Source organism: Taudactylus pleione, unplaced genomic scaffold (assembly GCF_031769625.1).
Source record: "Taudactylus pleione unplaced genomic scaffold, aTauple2 ptg000967l, whole genome shotgun sequence".
NCBI classification, from domain to species: domain Eukaryota; kingdom Metazoa; phylum Chordata; class Amphibia; order Anura; family Myobatrachidae; genus Taudactylus; species Taudactylus pleione.
This window is the reverse complement of record NW_028285368.1, coordinates 1,897,587-1,919,792: the sequence shown is the minus strand read 5'-3', so window position 1 is coordinate 1,919,792 and position 22,206 is coordinate 1,897,587. Positions and strand designations below refer to the sequence as shown.

The 22,206-nt window shown below is 46.4% G+C and overlaps 1 protein-coding gene and 1 pseudogene across 3 annotated transcripts in view; both read right to left on the bottom strand.

Annotated features, from left to right (window-relative positions):
- Nucleotides 1-7,038: 7,038 nt before the first annotated feature.
- The window catches only part of MELK (maternal embryonic leucine zipper kinase), a 47,833-nt gene continuing 32,665 nt past the window's right edge, over nt 7,039-22,206 (bottom strand). For all 3 annotated transcript variants that reach the window (XM_088460130.1, XM_088460129.1, XM_088460128.1), the window contains exons 14-18: nt 10,920-11,139; nt 10,402-10,492; nt 9,086-9,254; nt 8,828-8,931; nt 7,039-7,459 (exon numbers count right to left, since the gene is read on the bottom strand). In XM_088460130.1, coding sequence (XP_088316256.1) covers nt 7,285-7,459; nt 8,828-8,931; nt 9,086-9,254; nt 10,402-10,492; nt 10,920-11,139 — 759 coding nt within the window. In that variant the 3' untranslated portion in view covers nt 7,039-7,284. The remainder of the gene's footprint in view (nt 7,460-8,827; nt 8,932-9,085; nt 9,255-10,401; nt 10,493-10,919; nt 11,140-22,206) is intronic.
- On the bottom strand, nt 13,561-13,679 carry LOC148454911 (5S ribosomal RNA; annotated as a pseudogene).

The following is a 22,206-nucleotide window of genomic DNA, read 5'->3' as shown; positions in this document are numbered from 1 at the left end:
AAGTCCTTAAGGCCCGCACAACATCCAAAGAGGCCTCACCCAAGGAAAGACCCGGTGAGTTAAAGGCCGGAACAACTATTTCCTTGTTATCATGAAACTGGGAAACAACTTTGGGAAGAAACTCGGGCCGAGTGCGGAGCACTGCCCTGTTCCCATGAAAAACCAAGAAAGGGGGTCTACAAGAAAGAGCCCCTAACTCAGAAACACGTCTGGCCGAAGCAACGGCCAGAAGGAAAACAGTCTTAGCTGTTAGCCATTTAATATCCACTGAGCCCAGTGGTTCAAACGGCGGTCCTTGGAGAGCCCTCAGGACCACAGCCAAATCCCAAGACGCCACAGGTGGAACAAAAGGGCGGCTGAATACGGAGAACACCTTGCATAAAGGTGCGCACATCCGGGATTGTAGCAATCCTACGGTGAAACCAGACAGATAGGGCCGAAACCTGTACCTTCAAAGAAGCAAGGCGAAGCCCATGATCTAGTCCCGCTTGTAGGAAGGCGAGAATCCGAGACAGACGAAACTCCCGCGGTGCATAACCTCTCGGTCGACACCAATGGAAGAACGTATGCCACACGCGATGGTATATCCTCGCGGAAGACGGTTTCCGAGCTCGTAACATGGTACGCACCACAGAGCTGGAAAACCCCCGGGACCTCAGCATGGCCGTCTCAACAGCCACGCCGCCAAAGACAGCCGAGTCAGGTCCGGGTGAAGACAAGGACCCTGAGACAGAAGGTCCAGTCGTAGCGGCAACCGCAGAGGACTGTCCACGGACAGACCCTGAAGGTCTGAGAACCAGTGCCGTCTGGGCCACGCGGGAGCTATCAACAGGAGCGTCCCTCCTTCCTGTTTGAATTTCCGGATTACCCGTGGAAGAAGGGAGACCGGAGGGAACAGGTATGCGAACATGAACGTCCACCGGACGGACAGAGCATCCACCAGAGACGCCCCTTCGTCTCGTGTGCGAGACCCGTACACCGGCAACTTGTTGTTGTGCCGGGACGCCATGAGGTCGATTTCTGGAAGACCCCACCTGTCCACCAGTAGTTGAAAAACGTTCCGGGTGCAGGGACCATTCCCCTGGATGAACGTCCTGGCGACTTAGAAAGTCCGCCTCCCAATTTAGCACTCCCGGGATGAAGACCGCTGATATGGCCGGAAGATTGCGCTCCGCCCAAACCAGGATCCGAGAGACCTCTACGAGAGCCGCCAGACTGCGAGTTCCTCCTTGCCCGTTTATGTAGGCCACGGTGGTAGCATTGTCCGACTGGACCTGCACCGGGTGACCCTGGAGAAACCGCTGTGCCTGCAGGAGAGCATTGAAGACCGCACGGAGTTCCAAGATATTTATTGGAAGCTCCGCTTCTGTCGGCGTCCACCTGCCCTGGAACAAGTGTGGACCCGAAACTGCTCCCCAGCCCCGAAGACTGGCGTCCGTTGTCAACAGGACCCAATTTGGAACCCAGAACGAACGTCCCTTGTTGAGGTGGGTCGTCTTTAACCACCACACAAGGGACAGGCGAACCTCCGGGGTGAGCACAATCGTCTGGAACTTCAGAGACTGAGGCAGCCCGTTCCACTTGGACAGGATCAGGTGCTGCAGAGGTCTGGAGTGAAACTGGGCGTTTTCCACCATGTCGAACACCGACACCATGGAGCCCAGTAACCTCATCGCCGAGTGTAAGGACACCCGGCGGCTGTGCAGACAACAGCGCACCCTTGACTGTAAAGCAGAGATCTTGTCCTCCGTCACGAAGATCCTTTGCTGTCCCGAGTCCAATAAGGCTCCAAGATGCAGAATCCTCCGAGACGGGATTAGAGTGGACTTCTGCCAGTTGATTAGCCAGCCGTGCCGTTGCAGCAGTGCAATGGTCAGGTCCAAGTGGTGTAACAGGAGCTCCTGCCACCAATAACAGGTCGTCCAAGTACGGCAACATGCGGACTCCTTGCAGCCGCAGAGAAGCCGCCATGACCGCCATCACCTTGGTGAAAACACGTGGTGCTGTCGCCAGGCCAAAAGGTAACGCCCGAAACTGGAAGTGGTCGCTGCTGATTGCAAACCTGAGGAACTCTTGATGGCGCAAAAGAATAGGGACATGCAGGTAAGCGTCCTGTATGTCCAATGACACCATGTAGTCCCCAGGTTCCAGCGCCAGAATGATGGACCGTAGGGTCTCCATCCGAAACTTCGGGACCCGCAAAGACTTGAGTGCTTTGAGGTTGAGAATCGGACGATATGACCCATTGGGTTTCTGTACCAAAAATAGATTTGAATAGAAACCCTGGCCCCTCTGGGAGAATGGAACAGGCACTATAACTCCAGCCTGGAGCATAGTGTGCAATACCTTACGCAGCTCCGTAGCCTTGTTCCGGTCTGATGGTAGACCCGTGGTAAAGAATCGAGCCGGGGGTCTGTGCCGGAAGGAGAGGGCGTACCCGTGGGAGACCACCTCCAGAACCCAAGTGTCTGTCGTAGTGAACGACCAACACCGGGAGAACTGCAGCAGGCGGCCTCCCACCCTGGGATCCCCCAAGGGGAGACCCGGACCGTCAGGCCGCAGGCTTGTCATCTGGCTTGGGGGCCGGACGTCTGGTACTCCATGCCTGTTTCCGGGGCTTGACCGATTTCTTAGGGCCAGCCTGTCGAGGAAACGACTGTGGTTTGGGCCTGCCCTGGGCCCTAGATGACCGAAAGGACGATGGTCCAGAACCAGAAGGAGCAGCGGCCGACGGGAGACAATCAGATTTGGCTGCCGCCAGCTTGGCCACAATCTTATCCAGATCCGGACCGAAGAGAACTTCTCCGGTAAACGGCAACGCTTCCAGACCTTTCTTGGAATCTGCGTCCGCCTTCCAGGATCGCAGCCACAAGGTGCGACGAGCAGCTACTGCTGCTGAAAAAATTCTAGACACCAGAGTACTAATGTCTAGAGCCGCCTCGTTGATGTAGGTGGCCGAATCACGGAGATTGCCAATCAACTCCGCCTGTTCGGCCGGACAGTCGGATTCAAAAGAAGCCTCTAATGAATCCGCCCAGCGCTCCATCGCTCTGGCAACCCAGCAAATGGCCATAGCCGGCCGTGCTGCCCCCCCTGCAAGGGAATAAGCGGACTTCAGGCAGATTTCTACCTTGCGGTCCGTAGCATCCTTAAGGGAGGACATGGATGGCATCGGCAATGTGGCACTACGGACAAGACGGGTCCACCTGTGGAGGGGATTCCCACTTAGCAAAATAATTATCCGCGAACGGATAAGCCACCGCCAGGCGTCTCTGCGGCTGGTATCTTTTGCCAGGTTGTTTCCACGCCTCCTCTAAATGGTCCACCAACTGACCCGAAAGAGGAAAGACTGTGGCATCGCCCTTCACATCTTTGAAAAAGGCATACTTAGATTTAGCCGCTGGGGGAACTTCGTCCTCAATCACCAAGGCTGTGCGGACCGCCCGAATAAGTCCAGGAATATATACTTTGGACTTAGCATCAGCGTCCTTAGTATGGAGAGGTTCCTGATCGTAAGGATCCAGAATCTCCCCATCATCAGACGTCCCTTCGTCATCCTCATAAGGAGCGGACAGAGACGCCACCGGCCTTTTATGAGGCCGCATCACAGACTCCCCTTGCAACACATCCGACAAGTGCTGTACAGAACTAGTCAGGGAGTTAACCCACGCTTGCTCCTGAGAACCCGGGAGCGGGGAAATAGGGAGACTGTGGGGTACCACCAATTGTCGTGGGAACCCCTGCATGGGTGACGACACCACAGACTGCTGGGACAAACCCATCGGAGTAAACGCGGGCTGCGGAGCTAACTGGCCCACTAAAGCTGTTAACGCCTGAGCGAAACAAGCCCAGGGCGGCTCCTGTACCGGTGCTGTAACCGTAATAGGCCGCGCCATGGACAAACACTGCCGGCAAAGGCCCTCCGCGCTACCCTCCCCCTCCGCTAACGGTACTTTGCACGTGGTACACTGTAGCCGGAGGGGAAAATCACTTTCAGACATGATGGCACCACGTATGTGACCTCTCTCACCAATTAAGTATTAAATAGGCGAGAGACCACCCTGCAGCACCGCACCGCAAGGGCTTTAGCAGAAAGAACAGGGACAGTAATAAAGCTGACAGTTTAGAGAAGAAAAGTTACAGGCAGCGCTAGCACAGTCACATACAATGCAGAGAAATAACAATTCCTGCACTAACAGCGCTGTTCACTCAACTCCACAGACACAGGGCCTGGTAGGACACAGCGCTGCATACACAGACCTGAGCCACAGCGGAGGAGAGGTATGCGGGGGGACCCAGACCACGATGCTTCCTTCCAGACTTCCAGCAGCGTTCACCATGCGTTGCAGAGAAGATGGCCGCCGAGGAGCAGAGAGAAGCTGGCCTGGGGGAGGAGCGCTGACACAGGACCAGTCAGCACAGTGCAGAGAGGGCTGTGTGCAGCGGGGGAGGCGCCGGCTGTGAGACAGGGAAGGCGCGCTCCCCTGGCATGCATTTAACCCCTAGGACGCCGCAGCGCTACCGCTCTGCTGCGGTCCGCTGTCCCAGGGGGAAGTGGAAGCGCAGGTTGGTCGCCTGGCTCCACGCTGCAGCCAGTCCCCAGGGAGCCCCCTGCATGGGAACTTAGGACCATGTGATCAGCGGGGACCCACCGCGGGACCCCACTGCTTACCTCTGTCCCCCTTGAATCCGGCCATGGTCCGGAGCATCTGGGGTCACAGCTAGCTGTGACCCCAGACGCCCACCAGCATCCCCGGATCAGTACCGGCGTTCTGGTACCGGCGGGGTGTAGGGAAGACAGCATGGACGTCAGGACTGACTGTCCATGCTGTTCATCCAGATGTGCAGCCACAGCTGCATGAAGAAAAAGCTTCAGGGGCTCTTCTAGCCCCCACTCCAACAGGTGCACCCGACTCCGGCCGGGCACCAAACTAAACTGAGGTGCCTTGGCCCGGGGGCGGGGTATAGGAGGGGGACCTAGTGCATCCTGGGAGGCTGAAAGCTTAACTCTTTGGTGCCCTGCGACTGACGTCACACCTATACCCCAAGGTATCCTGTGGATACCCTATGGACCCTGAAGTAGAAAAGTGAACGCTTACAAAAAAAAAAAAAAATCCTCATGTCATTTATACAACAAGGAAAGGGAGTAGGCTCACTCACAATTTTGCCTAAGAACACAGCCATGAATAAAGAATGGTACCAAAACATCCTCCATGAGCAACTTCTCCCAACCATTCAAGAACAGTTTAGTGAGGAACAATGCCTTTTCCAGCATGGAGCACCTTGCCATAAAGCAAAAGTGATAACTAGGTGGCTCGGGGAACAAAACATCAAAATTTTGAGTCCATGGCCAGAATACTCCCCAGACCTTAATCCCATTGAGAACTTGTGGTGAATCCTCAAGAGGCGGGTGGACAAACAAAACCCCACAAATTGACAAACTCCAAGCATTGATTTGGCAAGAATGGGCGGCCATCAGTCAGTATGTGGCCCAGAAGTTGATTAACAGCTTGCTGCGGCGAATTGCAGAGGTCTTGAAAAAGAAGGGTCAACACTGCAAATATTGACTTGACAATCATGTTAAGTTTATGCAAAGAAAGCCTTTGACACTTATGAAATGCTTGTAATTTTACTTCGGTATACCATACTAATATCTGACAATAAGGTCTAAAAACACTGAAGCAGCAAACTTTGTGAAAACCAATACTTGCGTCATTCTCAAAACTTTTGGCCATGGCTGTAGAAAAGCCTGCTTGCATTGTTCACCATTCATCAACTTTGTTATGGTTTCTTCTCTCCCATAATTTATATTTTCACTTCAAACAAGGACACCTGACAAGATTTTTTGAACCAAGGAGAAATAGGCTTGTAAATAGCCTCCCTCTAGCCCAGGGGTGTCCTCAATGCACCTTAAACAGTCCAAGTTCGATCATTGATTAGTAAGTCAATTTGATTAACCACCTGTGCTGAACCATGGATCTCTTTAAAACCTGAAATGTTGGGGTGCCTCGAGGACAGCATTTGGGAAGCTATGCGCTAGTCCAGAGGTCCCCAAATGCAGTCCTCAAGGCTCCCCAACAGTTCAGGTTTTAGAGAGATCCATGGTTGAACACACCTGTTTCAATCAAATTGACTGAAGTACTAATTAAGTCACTGGTGCTCAACCATGGCTCTCTAAAACCTGGACTGTTGGGGAGCCTTGAGGACCGCATTTGGGAACCTCTGCTCTAGTCAATTCCAAAATTCATTTGCAAGAGGACACGTGCACATTGTGACGTCCAGCATCTCAAGAATGGTTGGCCTTTTATCTGTGATATTTACCTATTGTGATCTCCCAGTTTTTAATTGCCCTCAGGTTGTATTTTTTAAATATTGATTTATGATAATCCTAACAGGATTTACAGGCATAAGCAGATCTGTAGTTTGTGTATGTATAAATAGAACTGACAGCAATATTAAATGCTACCACATTCAAGACCAATAGCAATAAGGACAAAAAAAAACACACTGAAATGCTAATGCATTTTAGTGCAATAAGCTACATAAAAAAAAAAATGCAAAAGAATTTAGAAGTAATGCAGAAAAAAAAAAAAAAAAAAAAGGCAAATGCATCATTGCTACTACAAGGATACAAATGTAAAGGCTTTGATGACCTTTCAAAGGGATTAGCAAGATGCATTCACAGTTCTGATCATTATCCGCTGGTCCTAAACCCAAGTAATGAATTTACATTTCATTACAAAGCATTCAACTTCATAGTTGGAAGCCTGGCATTTTGTTGACTAAAGAATACATTTATTGGAGTCAATCCTATTTTACGCAACATATTGAGCATACAGTTTAACTCTAGTAACCACAGCTGTGGCTTAATTAACGACCTCAATAAATCCTACTTAAGAACCACAGACAGCAAAAGAATTATGCAAATGCTGCATCACCCATGTACTAGTAAACATTCCATCTTTAGAGATGTGAAAATGCTGCCACTTCTATTCCTGGTTACAAATGGTGAAGCCCCAAATAACCAAACAAAACACACTTGATTTATTTTTTTATTTTAAGACCTAAACACATTGATAACAAACATACATATAAAGATTAAAACAAAAATCCCACATAAATAAAACAACAATTTTTACAAATTTTTCACAAGATTAGACACGCATGACAGCCACAGAAATAGTTTCATGTATTGCTATAGAGAATTAGAGTTCTAGTATAGTGAGAGAAAGGTCCTGTTAATGTTTTATGTACACTATCCAGCAGAAGAAAAGTAGGTGACAATTACACCTTGCAGCTTGTAAGAATATCTTCTACTAGTCTCTTGTAAACCCAAGCATCACCTTTAAGCCGCTGTCTTCTGATTCCCATTACTTCAGGCTTTAGTTGACATACTTCTAGTTCAAACTGCATAGTCACTTTTCCAAAATCAGATTGTGTTTTGCACTTCAGTGTATACCTATGTAAAAAGGATACCAAATGAAATTGCAATCTCTTAACACACCATTAGTACAGGTAAAATCATTGCTATGGCTAAAATGCGGTGTACATTTTAGTATCCTTAGGTTTATGTTCACTACTTAAACTATTTTGATGAAAGTGAGAATGTTCTAGCAAGACTTTAACAGTCCAGTTAAGCACCATAATAGCTGGCAATTCCTAAGGAATTGTTAAGGGTTAACTTTAAGTGTGAACTAACGCAGTCATTCATGCTAATGTACTGGTCAAAGTCTCTAGCATAGATTTTGAAACTTGAGACTGTCCGGATACAGTTTATATGTAGTCAAGAAAATCACTGCAAGCTATTGTTCATCGCTGCAAACGGTCAAATTTATCTTGAGTACCTGCAATACCACCCCTAGCATCTTTTGTCAATTTCAGGTTATTGAAAGGCAGTTACAAAACTCCCCCAGCTTCCTTGGCACAGGGATGGTGATAAGAATATGCTACTGTGCATAAGTACCAACTGTTCCTCCCTTGCACCACACCAATGCATCTCACAGGTCTACAGTATACTCAACAAAACGCCACCTACCACAAAACATGAGACAGATCAACTTAAATATATAGTAGAAGTTATCCATCTAGCACAGCGGTTCTCAAACTGTCCTCAGTACCCCACACAGGTCACCCAGCAGGTGCACTGGTGTATTCATTACTCACTAACACATTTTAAAAAGATCCACAGGTCAGCCATTTCACTTATGATTCTGTGAAGAGATCTGGAAAACCATGCACATGCTTGATGACAGAGGGTGTGATTCAGAGATGGATGCGAATGCGATTTCACGCAGATTGAGCGATTGTTTGTGAGCGCTGCGCAGGTGCTCGCATTGCGATTACGCACGTACAGAGGATTCCATCAAAGTGACTGACAGGTTGTCAGCGTTTGGGGGGGGGGGGGGGGGTGCATAAACTCACCACTGCAAGTGCATGTGCAGCTCTGCGTGGCAGAAGAGCTCCCAAAGCTGCGGCAGGTCAGACCATCTGCAAGGGTAAAATGGCTGCCAATGTAAGACAATTGTACCGATATTTACGCAGGTATGTGTCGTCGCATGCAGGTAAGGTGGCAGCAGTGGGCAACTTTATGCTCGGGTGATCTTTGCTAATAGTATATTTTCGCAGCTGCGACCGCATTAGTGTCCAGCTCTGAGTCAGGCCCAGAGTTTGAGAACATTATGGAGTCAGCATACAGTTGGTTGGCGAAAGGGGGTTGTGTGGGTTAGGAAAAAAATGTATGAGTGCTTCAAATAAAAAGAATCTCGTACCCAAAAAGGTCAGTCGATTTCTGATAAAATACACATGCAATTACTTATGCAACACTTACCCCTTTTGCACATAGTCAACATTCTTCTTTGGTAGCACTCTGGTTATTTCATTTAGCAACTGGTCAGGATTCAGGATATTAGTCATAGTTACATTGTAATGGGCCTGTTAAAAATAATTAGAATTTTAAATCCAATTCTAGCATGCTGCCTTTTCCCCCCACATCTAGCTACTGTGTAATAAAAGGATACTTAAAAAAACACTAGCTTAAATAAGATTGAGGAACATTAACAATAAAGATAAAAAATATAAAATTTACCCTGAGTTTTCTCGGTCCATCTTTCGCAAATCCTTTTCGCTTGTTTGGTGTTAACATGGTAATTACTTTATCAAGTCCTCTTTCTAGACTCCCAAAAACTTTTGTTCCTTTTTTCTTCTGGGCACTATCCAGGTGTGCTTGATTTAAGTCCAAATCTACCGAGCGACAACTGTAAACAAAAAAAATACCACAAAAACCACACAACATAAAATATATTTTACACAATAAAAAGAAAAAAAATTAAAACTAGTATCAAGTCAATGTTTTGTTGACATGTAGCACCACCTAGTGGACATACAGTACAATTCCATATTGTACATTCGCAAGTTGTCAATGTTATGTACACAGTTCTTGCCATAAATTATAAAGCTCCATACAAACTTTCATGTAAATGAAGCCGATGCACAACACATCCGAGGCTTATCACTTATAGGTGCTGGGCCCCTGGTGCAAAACACGGTTTATGAATCGCAGTCACTTCCTCCTTCTATACTACAGGTTGAGTCTCCCATATCCAAAATGCTTGGGACCAGGGGTATTTTGGATATCGGAATATTCTGTATTTTGGAATAATTGCATATTATAATGAAATATCTTGGAAATGGGACCCAAATATACACACAGAATGCATTTGTGTGTTATATACACCTTATACACACAGCCTGCAGGTCATTTTAGACAATATTTTTTATAATTTTGTGCATCAAAAAAAGTTTGTGTACATACATGAAATTCATTTATGTTTCATATACACCTTATACACACAGCCTGAAGGTTATTTTATACAATCTTTTTAATAATTTGTGCCTTAGACAAAGTTTATGTACATTAAACCATCAAAAATCAAAGGTTTCATTATCTCAGTCATGCTGAAAATATTCTGTATTTCGGAATATTTGGATATGGGAGACTCAACCTGTATATAAATAATATGTTGCTGCTGCAGTCTATTTTACATGGAAAATGCGACTTTTGTATTTTATTATTAACACTGTCCAGACACAGACAGCATGACTTATGTATAGAACACAAAGTACTGTACTTTATACAATTTGGGTACTGTAACTTTAGCATTTACTAATAACATTGTCAAGTCAGCTTGTGTTGTAAACCAAGTGCATAGGATAATTTTAGTCTCCCTGAAGACTGGTACATACGGTATGCTACCTTTGTAGAGCTGCATGTGTAGCTATACAAAATAAGTATCATTTCTGGTGTATTTTACAACATTTTTTTAAGCAAATTCAGTTCACCTCTACATTGGGTAGGTAAGAGACACGACTTATACAAGCAAAGATAAGAATGTGGCAACTTACCGTCTTTCAGGACTAATTGTAGCAGGGGTAATTTCATGGCTAAACACAATGGGTTTCTTTGTGGGAGTGTCTTTGTTTAAGCAACTTTTTTCTGAAACAAAAAAGGCATACTGTACATAACACTTGTAATCGAGAAAATTACCCTTTCAATATTAAACAGCACATCGTCGCATGTGTATGTGGCTTAAGACTTTCTATGCAACTGGTTTTGTGTTATTTTTTTTTTGTTTGCGAACTAAAAAAAAAAAAAAAAAAAAAAAAAAAAAAACACAAACTGAGTAACGCTTCTATACAAGAGTACTGTAAACCCGCAATTACATTCTCTCAGCTAGTCAAAACTTTAAGGACTTAAAATTTGGCCATAAACAAGAACAATGCTATATGTCCATTCATAAAACACTTTCAATGTAACCTTCTAAGACCGTTTAGATTTAAATCTTTAACAAATCTATCCTCTAAACTGCGATATAAACAGTATGAGAAGCCTCTATTCTGTACTATGAAGGCAAGAGGACTACCTTTTGGAGCAGACAATACGTTATGGTTGGGGGTGGTGAGTATGCCTTTCTTCTTTGCTACAGGCGTCCATGGACCTGGATGCAAAAAGGGGTCTTCATTCTTGGACAATTTTGCGTCAGAGTTCTCCTTATTTTCACTTTTCTTAGTTTGAGCCCTTTGATTGATTGGTGTTGTCGGAGCAGAATCAACGCTGTTCAACTCAACACGATACTTAGAATACTAAATAAATGGGAGAAAGGTAATGGTTAAGGCTGGTAAAATTGTCCCATCTTATTAGGAGGCAAATTCATTGCTGTATTTCATCACATGGCTTATATCCCATCTTAAAATGTGAACAAAGATAAAAAAAATAAATAAATAAATTTTTAGCTTTCACTTTACCCAATGACAAAATTTAAACTACAGCCAATTTGTTTTCACTATAATGTAGTTTAAAAGGCATCCCTTGTTTTTCTGTTGAAAGACGTGGCATGGTTCAAAGAAAAGAACAGGGGACAGACACACACAGACACACACACAATGTTTGGAGGATTTCAGGCCTGTGGAAGCCAGAAGGATAATCACCGATCCAGCAACAGATTAACGCCCCTGTGCGCGATTAAAGAAATCCACAAAACATGATCTTTTGGGTTACTTAAGGACTGGAGTTGAGAACCACCGATTTAAAAAAAGTAGTAATGGTAGACTTACCTTTGATAACTCTCTTTAAAGGTCCATAGGAACTTTTTTGGGGAATATGTGGTTTAGCGGAAACCCGGCACCAGTCAACGCTTTGTGGTCCCAGGATGCACCATATATACCCCACCTCCGGTACTCAGTTTGTAAACAAGCCCATTGGCAGGAGAATGATAGAATGATAGTGGAGAAGTAAGTACACATTACACTAGAAATACTCATACAATAAAGAGGGAATCAGTGAAAGGAACAAATCCCACTGAAGCCAGGTGTGTCAGGGAGGGTGCCCGGTGGACCCTATGAACCTCAAAGAAATGAAAAAAAAAAAAAAAAAAAAAAGTGTAAGTCTACCATAACTTATTTTCTTCAGGGTCCACAGGAACTACCTTGGGGATGTCCTAAAGCAGTTCCCTTAAGGGTGGGGATGCTCCTGAGCAGACAGGAAGCTTCCTGGGGAAGCAAAAGAATTAAATGCATAGCATGTGATAAAAAGGTATGGACAGAACACCAAGTGGCTGACAGCTGTTCAGCCGAGGCGCCATGCCTAACCACCCACAAAGCTCCTACAGACAGAGTTGAATGTGCAGTCACCCAACTAGGAACACATTCCCGATGGAGTTGGTACGATCCACGTAGATCCAAAGGGGTCGAACCACACCAAATGAAGCTTCACCAGCAGAAAGGCCTGCAGACTTGAAAGCTGGTACAACAATTTCTTCATTTATATAAAAATGCGATACCACCTTTGGAAGATAGCCTGCATGGGTGCATAAAATGGGGGGGGGGGGGGCGACACAAAAGTGCAGGTAAATTAGAGACTCTGCGAGCTGAGGAGATAGCGAGGAGAAAGTGTCTTGGGGTCCACTATATTCAAAGGGGCGAGCCTTTAGAACCCTGAGAACCAAAGACAAATCCCACAGTGCCACCAGAGGAACAAACAGGTGGTTGCAGATGGAGAACACCTTGTAAAAACATTCTAACATCTGGCAAGGGAGCAATTCGATGATGAAACCACACTGACAGCACAGAAACCTGTACTCTCAAATGTGGTCTAATCCAGCCTGGAGAAAAGCCAAAACTTGAGAGATCCTAAAAACCTTAGTATCAATTTTTATATGGGAACACCATAGAAAAAAAAGGAAATGCCAAATTCTGTAAGAGATGAAGGAAGAGGAATGTTCTCTTGCCGCAAGCATCATATGAAATCACAGAGTTGGTAAACTATTTGGCTCTTAAGATGGAAGACTCAAGAGCCAAGCTGTCAAAGATGGATGTAGTTCTGAGAACTCTTGATAGATGAGAGAATGGAGGACACAGGTAAGCCAACCTGAAATACCACCTCACTGCCAGTGCATCCACAAAGACGGCTGAGGGGCCTCTTGTTCTGGACCCGTATCTGTGGACCTTGTGATTCTGGTAGTCCCCACTTGTCCCCTAGGAGCTGGAAGACCTATGGGTGGAGAGCCCATTCTCTGGCATATATGTCCTGAAGACTAAGGAAGTCTGCTTCCCAGTTGTGGATTCCCGGGATGAATATTGCCGAAAGATGACATTTTGCCCAAGTCAGAATGTTTGTTACTTCTCGCATGGCTGCTTGACTTTGCATGCCTCCCTGATGGTTGAGGTAGGCTACCGCAGTCGCATTGTCGGACTGGATCTGGACAGGCCTGCTTTGAAGGACTAACAGCAAAACTCAGAAACCCTTGAGCAATAGGTACATGCAGATAGGCATACTGTATTTCCAGAGAACCATGAAATCCCCAGGTTCCATTGCCAGCATAATTGACCGTAGGGTCTCCATACGGAAATTGGGCCCATGGATGAATCTGTTCAGAGATTTCCGATTCAGAAGAGCGCGATGAGACCCATTTAGCTTCTGAATCAAACACAAATCTGAGCAATAACTCCTTAGCCAAAGTAACCGGGATTAACTCCCCGGAATTCAGCAGGGCATGAATGGAAAATAATCTACAGCACTTGGTATTACCAGGGGGTCTCCCACCCAAGTACTAACCAAGCCCAACACTGCTTAGCTTCCAAGATCAGACTAGATCGGGCATGTCCAGTGTGATGTGGATATAGGTTCTACTAGAGAGCAAGGGCCTAGATAGAATCTGATGGGGGAGTTGTGCAAACAACCTTCTGGGGAATAACGCCTTAGGAAGGTATCATGTAAAAAATTCCAGTAGGGAGGGGGATTTCCCACCTAATGCACTAGTCTTTTTGGAATCTTGAACAGTTTATCTAGAGTGTTCCTTGCTTCCCCCATAAACTCAGAGCTGTTCAGATTGAGGTAATCCAGATTAAACCACGTTCTGGTGTCTGAACACCAGGATTATTAGGCTTTAGGAGCCGGTATGTTAATTCAATCCTCATTATAGAAGATAAGTGCTCTTGCTAAAGAGGAACATCCACTGATGCGTCCTCCTCTTCGAGATAGGCCCAGAAGGAGAAACCTGTGTATCCTCTGCCCCCTCAGAACCTCACAGCAGGGTGGACTGAGGACGGTCCAGTCCATTTATATGCTTAGACGGCTGATGCCTTAGTCGCTTGTAACATCTGCAGATAGGTAGATGCTAAACAAGCCTGATTCCGAACTGAGTGGACATAACCCTCCATCCAGGATGGATGTATGGGAAGAGGAAACATAGGCTGTAATCACTACGAGAAATCTAAAGTGGGAGGCAATGTGGGGGCTGCCCACTGTCATAACCTGAGACCAGGACGACATTCAAGGTGACCCCTGAACGGATGCTGGCGAGGAGGTCTGTTGTGGTGTTTAACAATCAATCAACACTCAGTCCTTCCTGTATGAAATCCTGAGAGGCCTACAGCACCGGACTTTCATGAAACCAGCACAGGGACAACAGTTTCTGGTTTACCTTTGTCCTGAGACATGGGAAATATACGCAAGTAACCTACCACAAGTGTAGGGTTAACAATGCAATGTGACCCTCTCCACAGATAAAAGAAAATGTGAAGCACTCTAACCCCCATACACCAGGTAGTTTGGGGTTAGGAAAATTTTTTTTTTTTCTCTCAACAGCAGAGTTAGCATAAGTCACATAAAAATGAAAATATTTGCAAAAGGACATTAAAATCAAAACTACCCAAACACACAAGTTTGGTAGGATCTACATGCATATAAATATATTTGCAAATGGGCACTAAATCAGTCACATTGATAGGATATAAGTGCAATGCATACAAATATACCTACAAATCGGCACTGAATCAATTTATATAAGCAAAAAAGCTGGTAGGGTACCAGTGCTATATACCTCGGTTCTAAGAGAGAGAAAAGGTATACTCAGAGAGTTAGAGCCCAAATCTCCCCTCAACACTGCAGCTGAGCATCTCCAATTAAATTAGAAGAGAGGGGGATGGGCAGCTCAGTCTTCACAAGTAAATGTGAAGTAGAATGTAACCCCTACACACCTGGTAGTTGATTAAATGGTACAATAGCAGTGATAGTTATAAATAAAACCTGTATGAACTCCTGTTTCCCTTTACGCTTAGCATATACAAGTATAAAAAGGTGACAATGCAATGTGACCACCTTCCCAAATATCTAGTAAATGTGAAAAAGAAAATAAGTTATGGCAGAGGTTCCCAAACACGGTCCTCAAGGCTCCCCAACAGTTCAGGTTTTAGAGATATCCATGCTTGAGCACAGGTGACTTAATTAGCACCTCAGTCAATTTGATTTAGTCACCTGTGCTTAACCATGGATGCATATAAAACCTGAACTGTTGGGGAGCCTTGAGGACCGCGTTTGGGAACCTCTGGGCTATGGTATAACATAGCCTTGTTAACCCTTTCTTCGATGTCCATATGGTTCACAGAAAATACCTTGGGGTATGTGGTTGGAGTGATCCAGGCACCAAACAGTTAACAAGCTTCAGCTCCCAGGATGCACTGGGTCCTCCATATATACCCCGCCCCTGGCTACGGGCAGTTTGTTATCAAGCCCAAGCAGGAGAAGGAAAAACAAGACGTTTCTGGAGTACGAGTGTCCTTCCTTCTCACTCTAGAGGGAATCAGAAAATACAACAGAAAAAAAGCAGATTACCCAATAACACAGGTGCGTTAGGGTGGGTGCTCTGTGTACCCTATGGACCTCAAAGAAAAAGTTAAGGTATGTTCTACCATAACTTATTTTCTTCTTCGGGGTCCATAGGGTCCAGAGAAAATACCTTGGGAATGTCCCAAAACAGTTCGCTTTAAAGGGTGGGGATGCTCCTGTGCTTCCATTGGAGGGAGAATCCTCCACCCAAAGGAAAAATCCTCAGAGGCAAAAGGTGTCAAATGCGTAAAATTTTTACAAAAGACCACGTGGCTGCCTTGCATATTCAGCAGAGGCACCTCGGCGAACCGCCCACGATGGTCCCACAGATCTCGTAGAATGTGCTGTTACCATTTTCGGAACAAGAACATGTGTGTACACTTGAGAAATTGTCATCCGCAGCCATCTGGCCAAAGTCTGTTTGTTAGCTGGCCAGCCTCGCTTATGACAGCCATACAACACAAATAAGGAATCTGACTTTCTAATGGAGTTGGTGCGATCTACATAGATACTTAATGCATAGACAACATCCAGTGATGCTTCAGCAGCCGAAAGGCCTGAGGCTTGTAACGCCGGAACCCCAATCTCTTCAGTCATATGAAACCGGGATACCACCTTAGGAAGGTAACCCACCCTAGTACCAACAGCTCTATCCTTATTATTAAAAAAAAAAGGAGGAGGAGCGCGAAAAGACAGTGCTCCCAAATCAGAAACCCCAAGGGCAGAGGCAATAGCCAGAGGAAAAACGGTCTTCGCTGTCAACCACTTTACGTCTACTGATTTCAGGGGTTCGTATGGAGGAGCCTGCAGAGCTCTGAGAACCAAATGTCAAATCCCACGGGGCTACCGGGGGGACAAAAGGGAGGCTGAACCCTCACAGAACACCCTGCAAAAATATTCTAAACCTCAGGCAATGGTGCAATCCTTCGCTGAAACCAAACTGAAAAGTGCAGAAGCCTGAACCCTCAGGGTGGCCAGACAGAGACCCCGCTGTAAACCAGCCTGAAGAAAAGAAAGCACTCAAGACTCTGAACACCTTAGGGTCACATTTTCTCAGTTCACACCACTGAAATTACGAGTGCCAAATTCTGTAATAATGCGGGCAGAGCAAGGTTTCCATGCCCTCAACATTATCTGAATTACAGAATTGGAAAAACCTTTTGCCTTTAAGATGGAGGTCTCAAGAGCCATGCTGTCAAAGATAGACGAGAAAGATCTAGATATAGACAGGGACCTTGAAATAACAGGTCCTGCCTTAGTGGAAGAGGCCACAGAGTGTCTATGGAGAGACTCTGTAGGTTTGTGAACCAATGGCATCTGGGCCAAGCAGGGGCCATCTGTATTACTGCCCCAAATTCCTGATGACCCTTGGAAGAAGAGAAAAATGGAGGAAACAGATACGCCGGTCTGAAGTTCCACTTCACTGCCAGTGCATCCACAAACTCTGCTGCAGGATCCCCGGTTCTGGACCAGTGCCTGGGAACCCTGTGGTTGCGACTTGAGACCTACCTCTGGAAGACCCCATCTGTCCACCAGGCTCCGAAATACCTGTGGATGAAGAGCCCCCTCTCCGTCGTGTATATCCTGCCGACTTAGGAAGTCCGCTTCCCAATTGAGGACTCCTGGTATGAACACTGCCGATATTGCCAAAAGGTGACATTCTGCCCAGACCAGAATGTTTGACACTTCCATCATGGCAGTCTGGCTCCGCGTGCCTCCTTGATGGTTGAGGTAGGCTACTGCAGTGGCGTTGTCGGATTGTTCCTGGACAGGCCTGCCCTTTAGTATTTCCTGAGCCTGAACCAGCGCTCTGAATACTGCCCTTAGTTCCAGGACATTTATGGACAGAAGGCTTTCCCTTGTTGTCCATTTTCCTTGAAACCTACCTGTCACTGCGCCCCATCCCCAGGAGGCTGGAAATCGATCATGTGGAGTACCCAATCTGAAATCCAGAATGGGCGACTCTTGTTGAGACGGTACGTTGGCAGCCACCATGAAAGGGAGAGTCGCACTTCTGACAAGAGACCGATAGTCTGTGCCTTTGAGTGGTACTCCCCGTTCCAGTGCGAGAGGATTAACCGCTGCAATGGTCTGGAGTGGAACGGGGCATACTCACCATGGATCCCAGATCCTGCATTACTGCATGAACAGATACTGATCAGCTGTGAAAAAGCCTGCGTATGCGCCGCTGAAGGGCCGCAAACTTGTCTTCTGGCAGATATATCCTTTGTGCCAGAGAATCCAAGCGTGCCCATAAATGCACCATCCGCTGTACTGGAAGCAGCAATGACTTCTTCCAATTTCTAATCCATCCATGTCTGTGTAGACAGGCCACTGTCAGTCTGAGATGATGCTGCAATTCTTGTGATGACTAAGCCCATATCAGGAGATTGTCCAGGTATGGCAGGATCCTGACTTCCTGGCGCCTGAAGCAGTCAGTCATTACTGCCATGATTTTGGTAAACCAAACCAAAAAGGCAGTGCCTGAAATTGGAAATGCTCCTGCAGCAATGCGAATCGCAGGAAACGTTGGTGGGACGGTGTAATTGGTACATGAAGATATGCATCCTCAATATCCAAGGATACCATGAAATAACCTGGTTCCATTGCCAACACAATTGGCCGCAGGGTTTCCATACGAAACTTGGGCACCTGGATAAATGTGTTGAGTCCCTTTAGGTTTAGAATAGGCCGGTGAGACCAATTGGGTTTTTGAATCAAGAGGTTTGAATAATATCCCCTTCCTAGTTGATTCACTGGAACCGGGATTATTACCCCTGATACCAGCAGGGAGTGACTGCTGGAGGGCCAAGGCTTTCGCAGAATCCGCTGCCGTAGTTGTGCAAAAAAATCTTTGCGGGGCACTTCTCCCTTTCTGGAGGGCATACCCCTTGGATACCACCTCCTGAACCCAGGCATCTGTTGTGCGATGCCAGGCGTCTGAAAACTGAAGTAGTCGGCCTCCTACCCTAGGATCCCCCAAGGAGGCGGCCCGTCCCATCAGGCTGCAGGTTTATCTTTAGTCCTAGAAGCCGGATGCCTGTTTGGCCAGGATTTTTTAGACTGGTTTCCTGTGAAAAAACTAGGAGGAAAATTTACTTTTAGCTTTTCCTTGCGGCCAAAAGAACGACTGCTTAGATCTAGTAGTGGATGCTGAAGGTAAACCAGCAGTCTTAGAGGCTGCCACCGTAGCCACAATCTTGTCCAACTCTCTGCCAAACAAAATGCCTCCAGTAAACGGAAGGGATTTTAGGGCTTTCTTAGACCCTGCATCTGAGTTTCAATCTCTTAACCAAAGGGCTCTCCAAGCCGCAACTGAGACAGCTGATGCTTTAGAGGTTAATATACCAGCATCCAGTGCTGCCTCTCAAATAAGATACTGCCTCCTTAACATAGGAGATAAGTCAGCTGTTCCTTGGAAGCTTCTGGCAGAGTATCTTAGAGCATTCTCATCCATTCCTCAATGGCTTTGGAAACCCAAGCCGTAGCCATGGCCGGGCACGTAACTGCTCCAGATAGAGTGAAGACTGCTTTGAGACAGTTGTCAAGTCTCCTATCTGTAGAACATTTAAGAGAGGATGCAGATTGCATGGGCCATTTTCCCATTTGAGCACTCATCCGATGGAAAGGGGTATAAGGCCTCAACCTTTTCTTGTAAGATGGGATTTCCTATCCGGAGAATTCCATGCTTACCCCCATAAGTTCTGAAAGATGCTCAGATTTGGGAAATTCAGCTTTTACAACTTTCTGGCATTTGAATACTGGACCCTTTCTTTGTACGGGCTTATGTTTAGCACAGCTTTGACCGCCCTAATCAGAGAAGGGACATCTGCTGTTGGAAACCGGTCTTCCTCTCCTCAGAGGAGACCAGTGTAACCCCATCCCAGTCAGATGTACCAGTCTGAGGACTGGACGGCGTGTTAGGCCGACTGTCTTCTGGTATTTGGCTGTATGGGCCTAGCTGCTCGCAGCGGTTGCTGGAAAGCTGAAGACGAAGCTGAATTCTGAGCCGAGTGAGCATACATGTCCATCCAGGACGGATGCATAGGGGGCATAAACATAGTAGCTTGCAGCTGCTGAGGGTACCCAATCATCGGGGCCGGCATAGGAGCCGCCAACCTGCGCCATGATCTGTGAAAAGGCAACCCAAGGAGGTTCCTGTCCAGAAGCTGGTAAGTTTTACTGTTGCAGTGACTTCTTAAAAACAGTGACCACATAATCCATCTTGTATGAAATCCTGTGGGTATAACCCACAGGCCATACATGATACCAGCACAGGGGCTTCAGCCATGTGTCTTTCAGTCTCTTTGGACATATCTCTGAAGTTATACAAAGTGAGTATAAATGTGACAATTGTTCCACACCCAATATTATATATATAATATACACACACACACTTATATATATTTATTTATTAGTGGTTCTCAGGCCGACTCATATACAGGGAGGCTGGGAGAAGCAACCAGGAACGCCGGAAACTCATCTGAACCAGCGTCAGGGGAGGGGCCGCCAGGGGAAAGCGTACCTCCCCTTTGCTGTATGGATCCACCAGGTCCACTGACATGGCCGCCGCCATCAAGCCCCTACCTGTCAGGATCCCTCAAGTCCCAGGGGTCTAGTGTTGGAGACTGTTTGTACATTGCTCCTCACAACAGCGTCCTCCGGCGAACCTCCACCGCTGGAGGCATGGACTGCCACATGGTTCTCCGCATCAGCTGCCGCGGGGAACCCTTACCTGTCATCCCCGATGTTTCTGGTTGCAGTCCTGGGCTGGCTAGGCCTGCCAAAATCACCAGTGATGTCACCGGTGTTGCCGCACCGGCAGGGGAAGATGGAGCGGCGACACGGGCGTCTATCTGGATGCTGCTTCGGGTTCTCCTCTCATTCAGCAAGTGCCGCTGCTCATGAGTAGCAAAAAAAAAAAAAAAGAAATTCTATGAGACTGCTGCCGCCGCAGTCCCAGTCAGTAAGGTGCCTCCTCGCACCAAACAAAAAAACGAACTGCCTGTAGCCAGGGGCGGGGTATATATGGAGGAGAAAGCTGAAGCTTGTTAACCGTTTGGTTCCTGGATCACTCCAACCACATACCCAAGGTATTTTCTGTTGACCCTATGGACCCCAAAGAAGAAAACACCTATACCAGGGGTTCCCCAACCACGGGCCTCAAGGCACACTAACAGTCCAGGTTTTAAAGGCTAGCCATACTTAAGCAGAGGTGTCTTAATTAGTACCTCAGTTATTTTGGTTAAACATCTGTGCTCAAGCAAGGATATCACTAAAACCTGGACTGTTAGTGTGCCTTGAGGACAGAGGTTGGGAAACACTGCCCTATATCCCCATAGGGATGAGGAGAACTAGCAGTGATAGTTATAACAGACAGGTAAGAAATAAAAAGGCAGTATATATATAAAAAAGCCGGCTCTGTAGTGCGCATGCGCACTGGACCACTATCAACCCACTTGCGAACGCACAGTGCTTGCGAGCCGTTCTGAATCAGGCCCTCAGTCTCTCCCCTTCATGCCTAAACCTAACCTTCCCTCCTTAGTGAATAATCCTAACCCCCCCAGTGGTGCCTAACCCTAACCCTCCCCAAAACCTAACCTGTTGGGATTCCCATCTGTATTGAGACCGGCGACATTGAGGTCACCGGTCTCATAACCAAATCCCTCCTCCAGAGGACTCATCGATAATCTTGTTAAACTCATGTCTAAACAATACTATGCCATCTAACAGGTAATCTTCCAAAAACCTGACATCACATGCCCAAAACCAGAGCCAATATTGCATACCTGGCAACTGCTGACAAGGCAGAGAGTCAATTAAAGTCAACAAGGTATGTAGAAGCTTCTTTAATTTGCTCTGCCAAGCTGAGCAGGCCTAAAATAGGACTGTCCGACTGCATCCCCTCCAAGAGGCAGTGTGTGTCCATTTATACAAGGATTGGAAAGACACGCTAACACCAAGGTAGTTCTGAGTGCAGCCTCAGCTGCCAAAAAAGGAGAGGTCTCTCCCTACACATTTCCAAACTGTTCCATCCCAGAGATCCTGATCCTTTATAGTTGCACCACGGGGGAACTACCCTTGGTGGCAGTTACCAGTTAGCCATATTCACAGCAGGTAAGGCAATAGTCACTGGAAACAGACTTACCCCATGCCTTCAAGAAACTACTGAGGATAGAAAGGAGAGCATTTACTTTTTGAATACTTCCACCTCTGAAGCATGTGGATCATCCAGATCTACCATAAACAGAGCCCAATGTACTGCCATTACCAGCTTGTTAATGTACTAAAAACATGACACGTGCCTTGAATCATCAAAACATTCCGCCCAAATGTCAACCACTGCATTTTAAATCTGCCCCACCTGCAGCGCTACATAGTTTTGGCAAGTTGTAAAGTTACTTGCTTTTTCTGCTTTGCTCCCAAATTTGAATTGGTCCCATAGCCTCATTTGCAGGCTAACATTTATACAGTAGCATTTGAAGGTTACAAACAAAAATGTACATTACTTCTGTGATCTGTTTGTTTCTGTAACCATGGTAGCT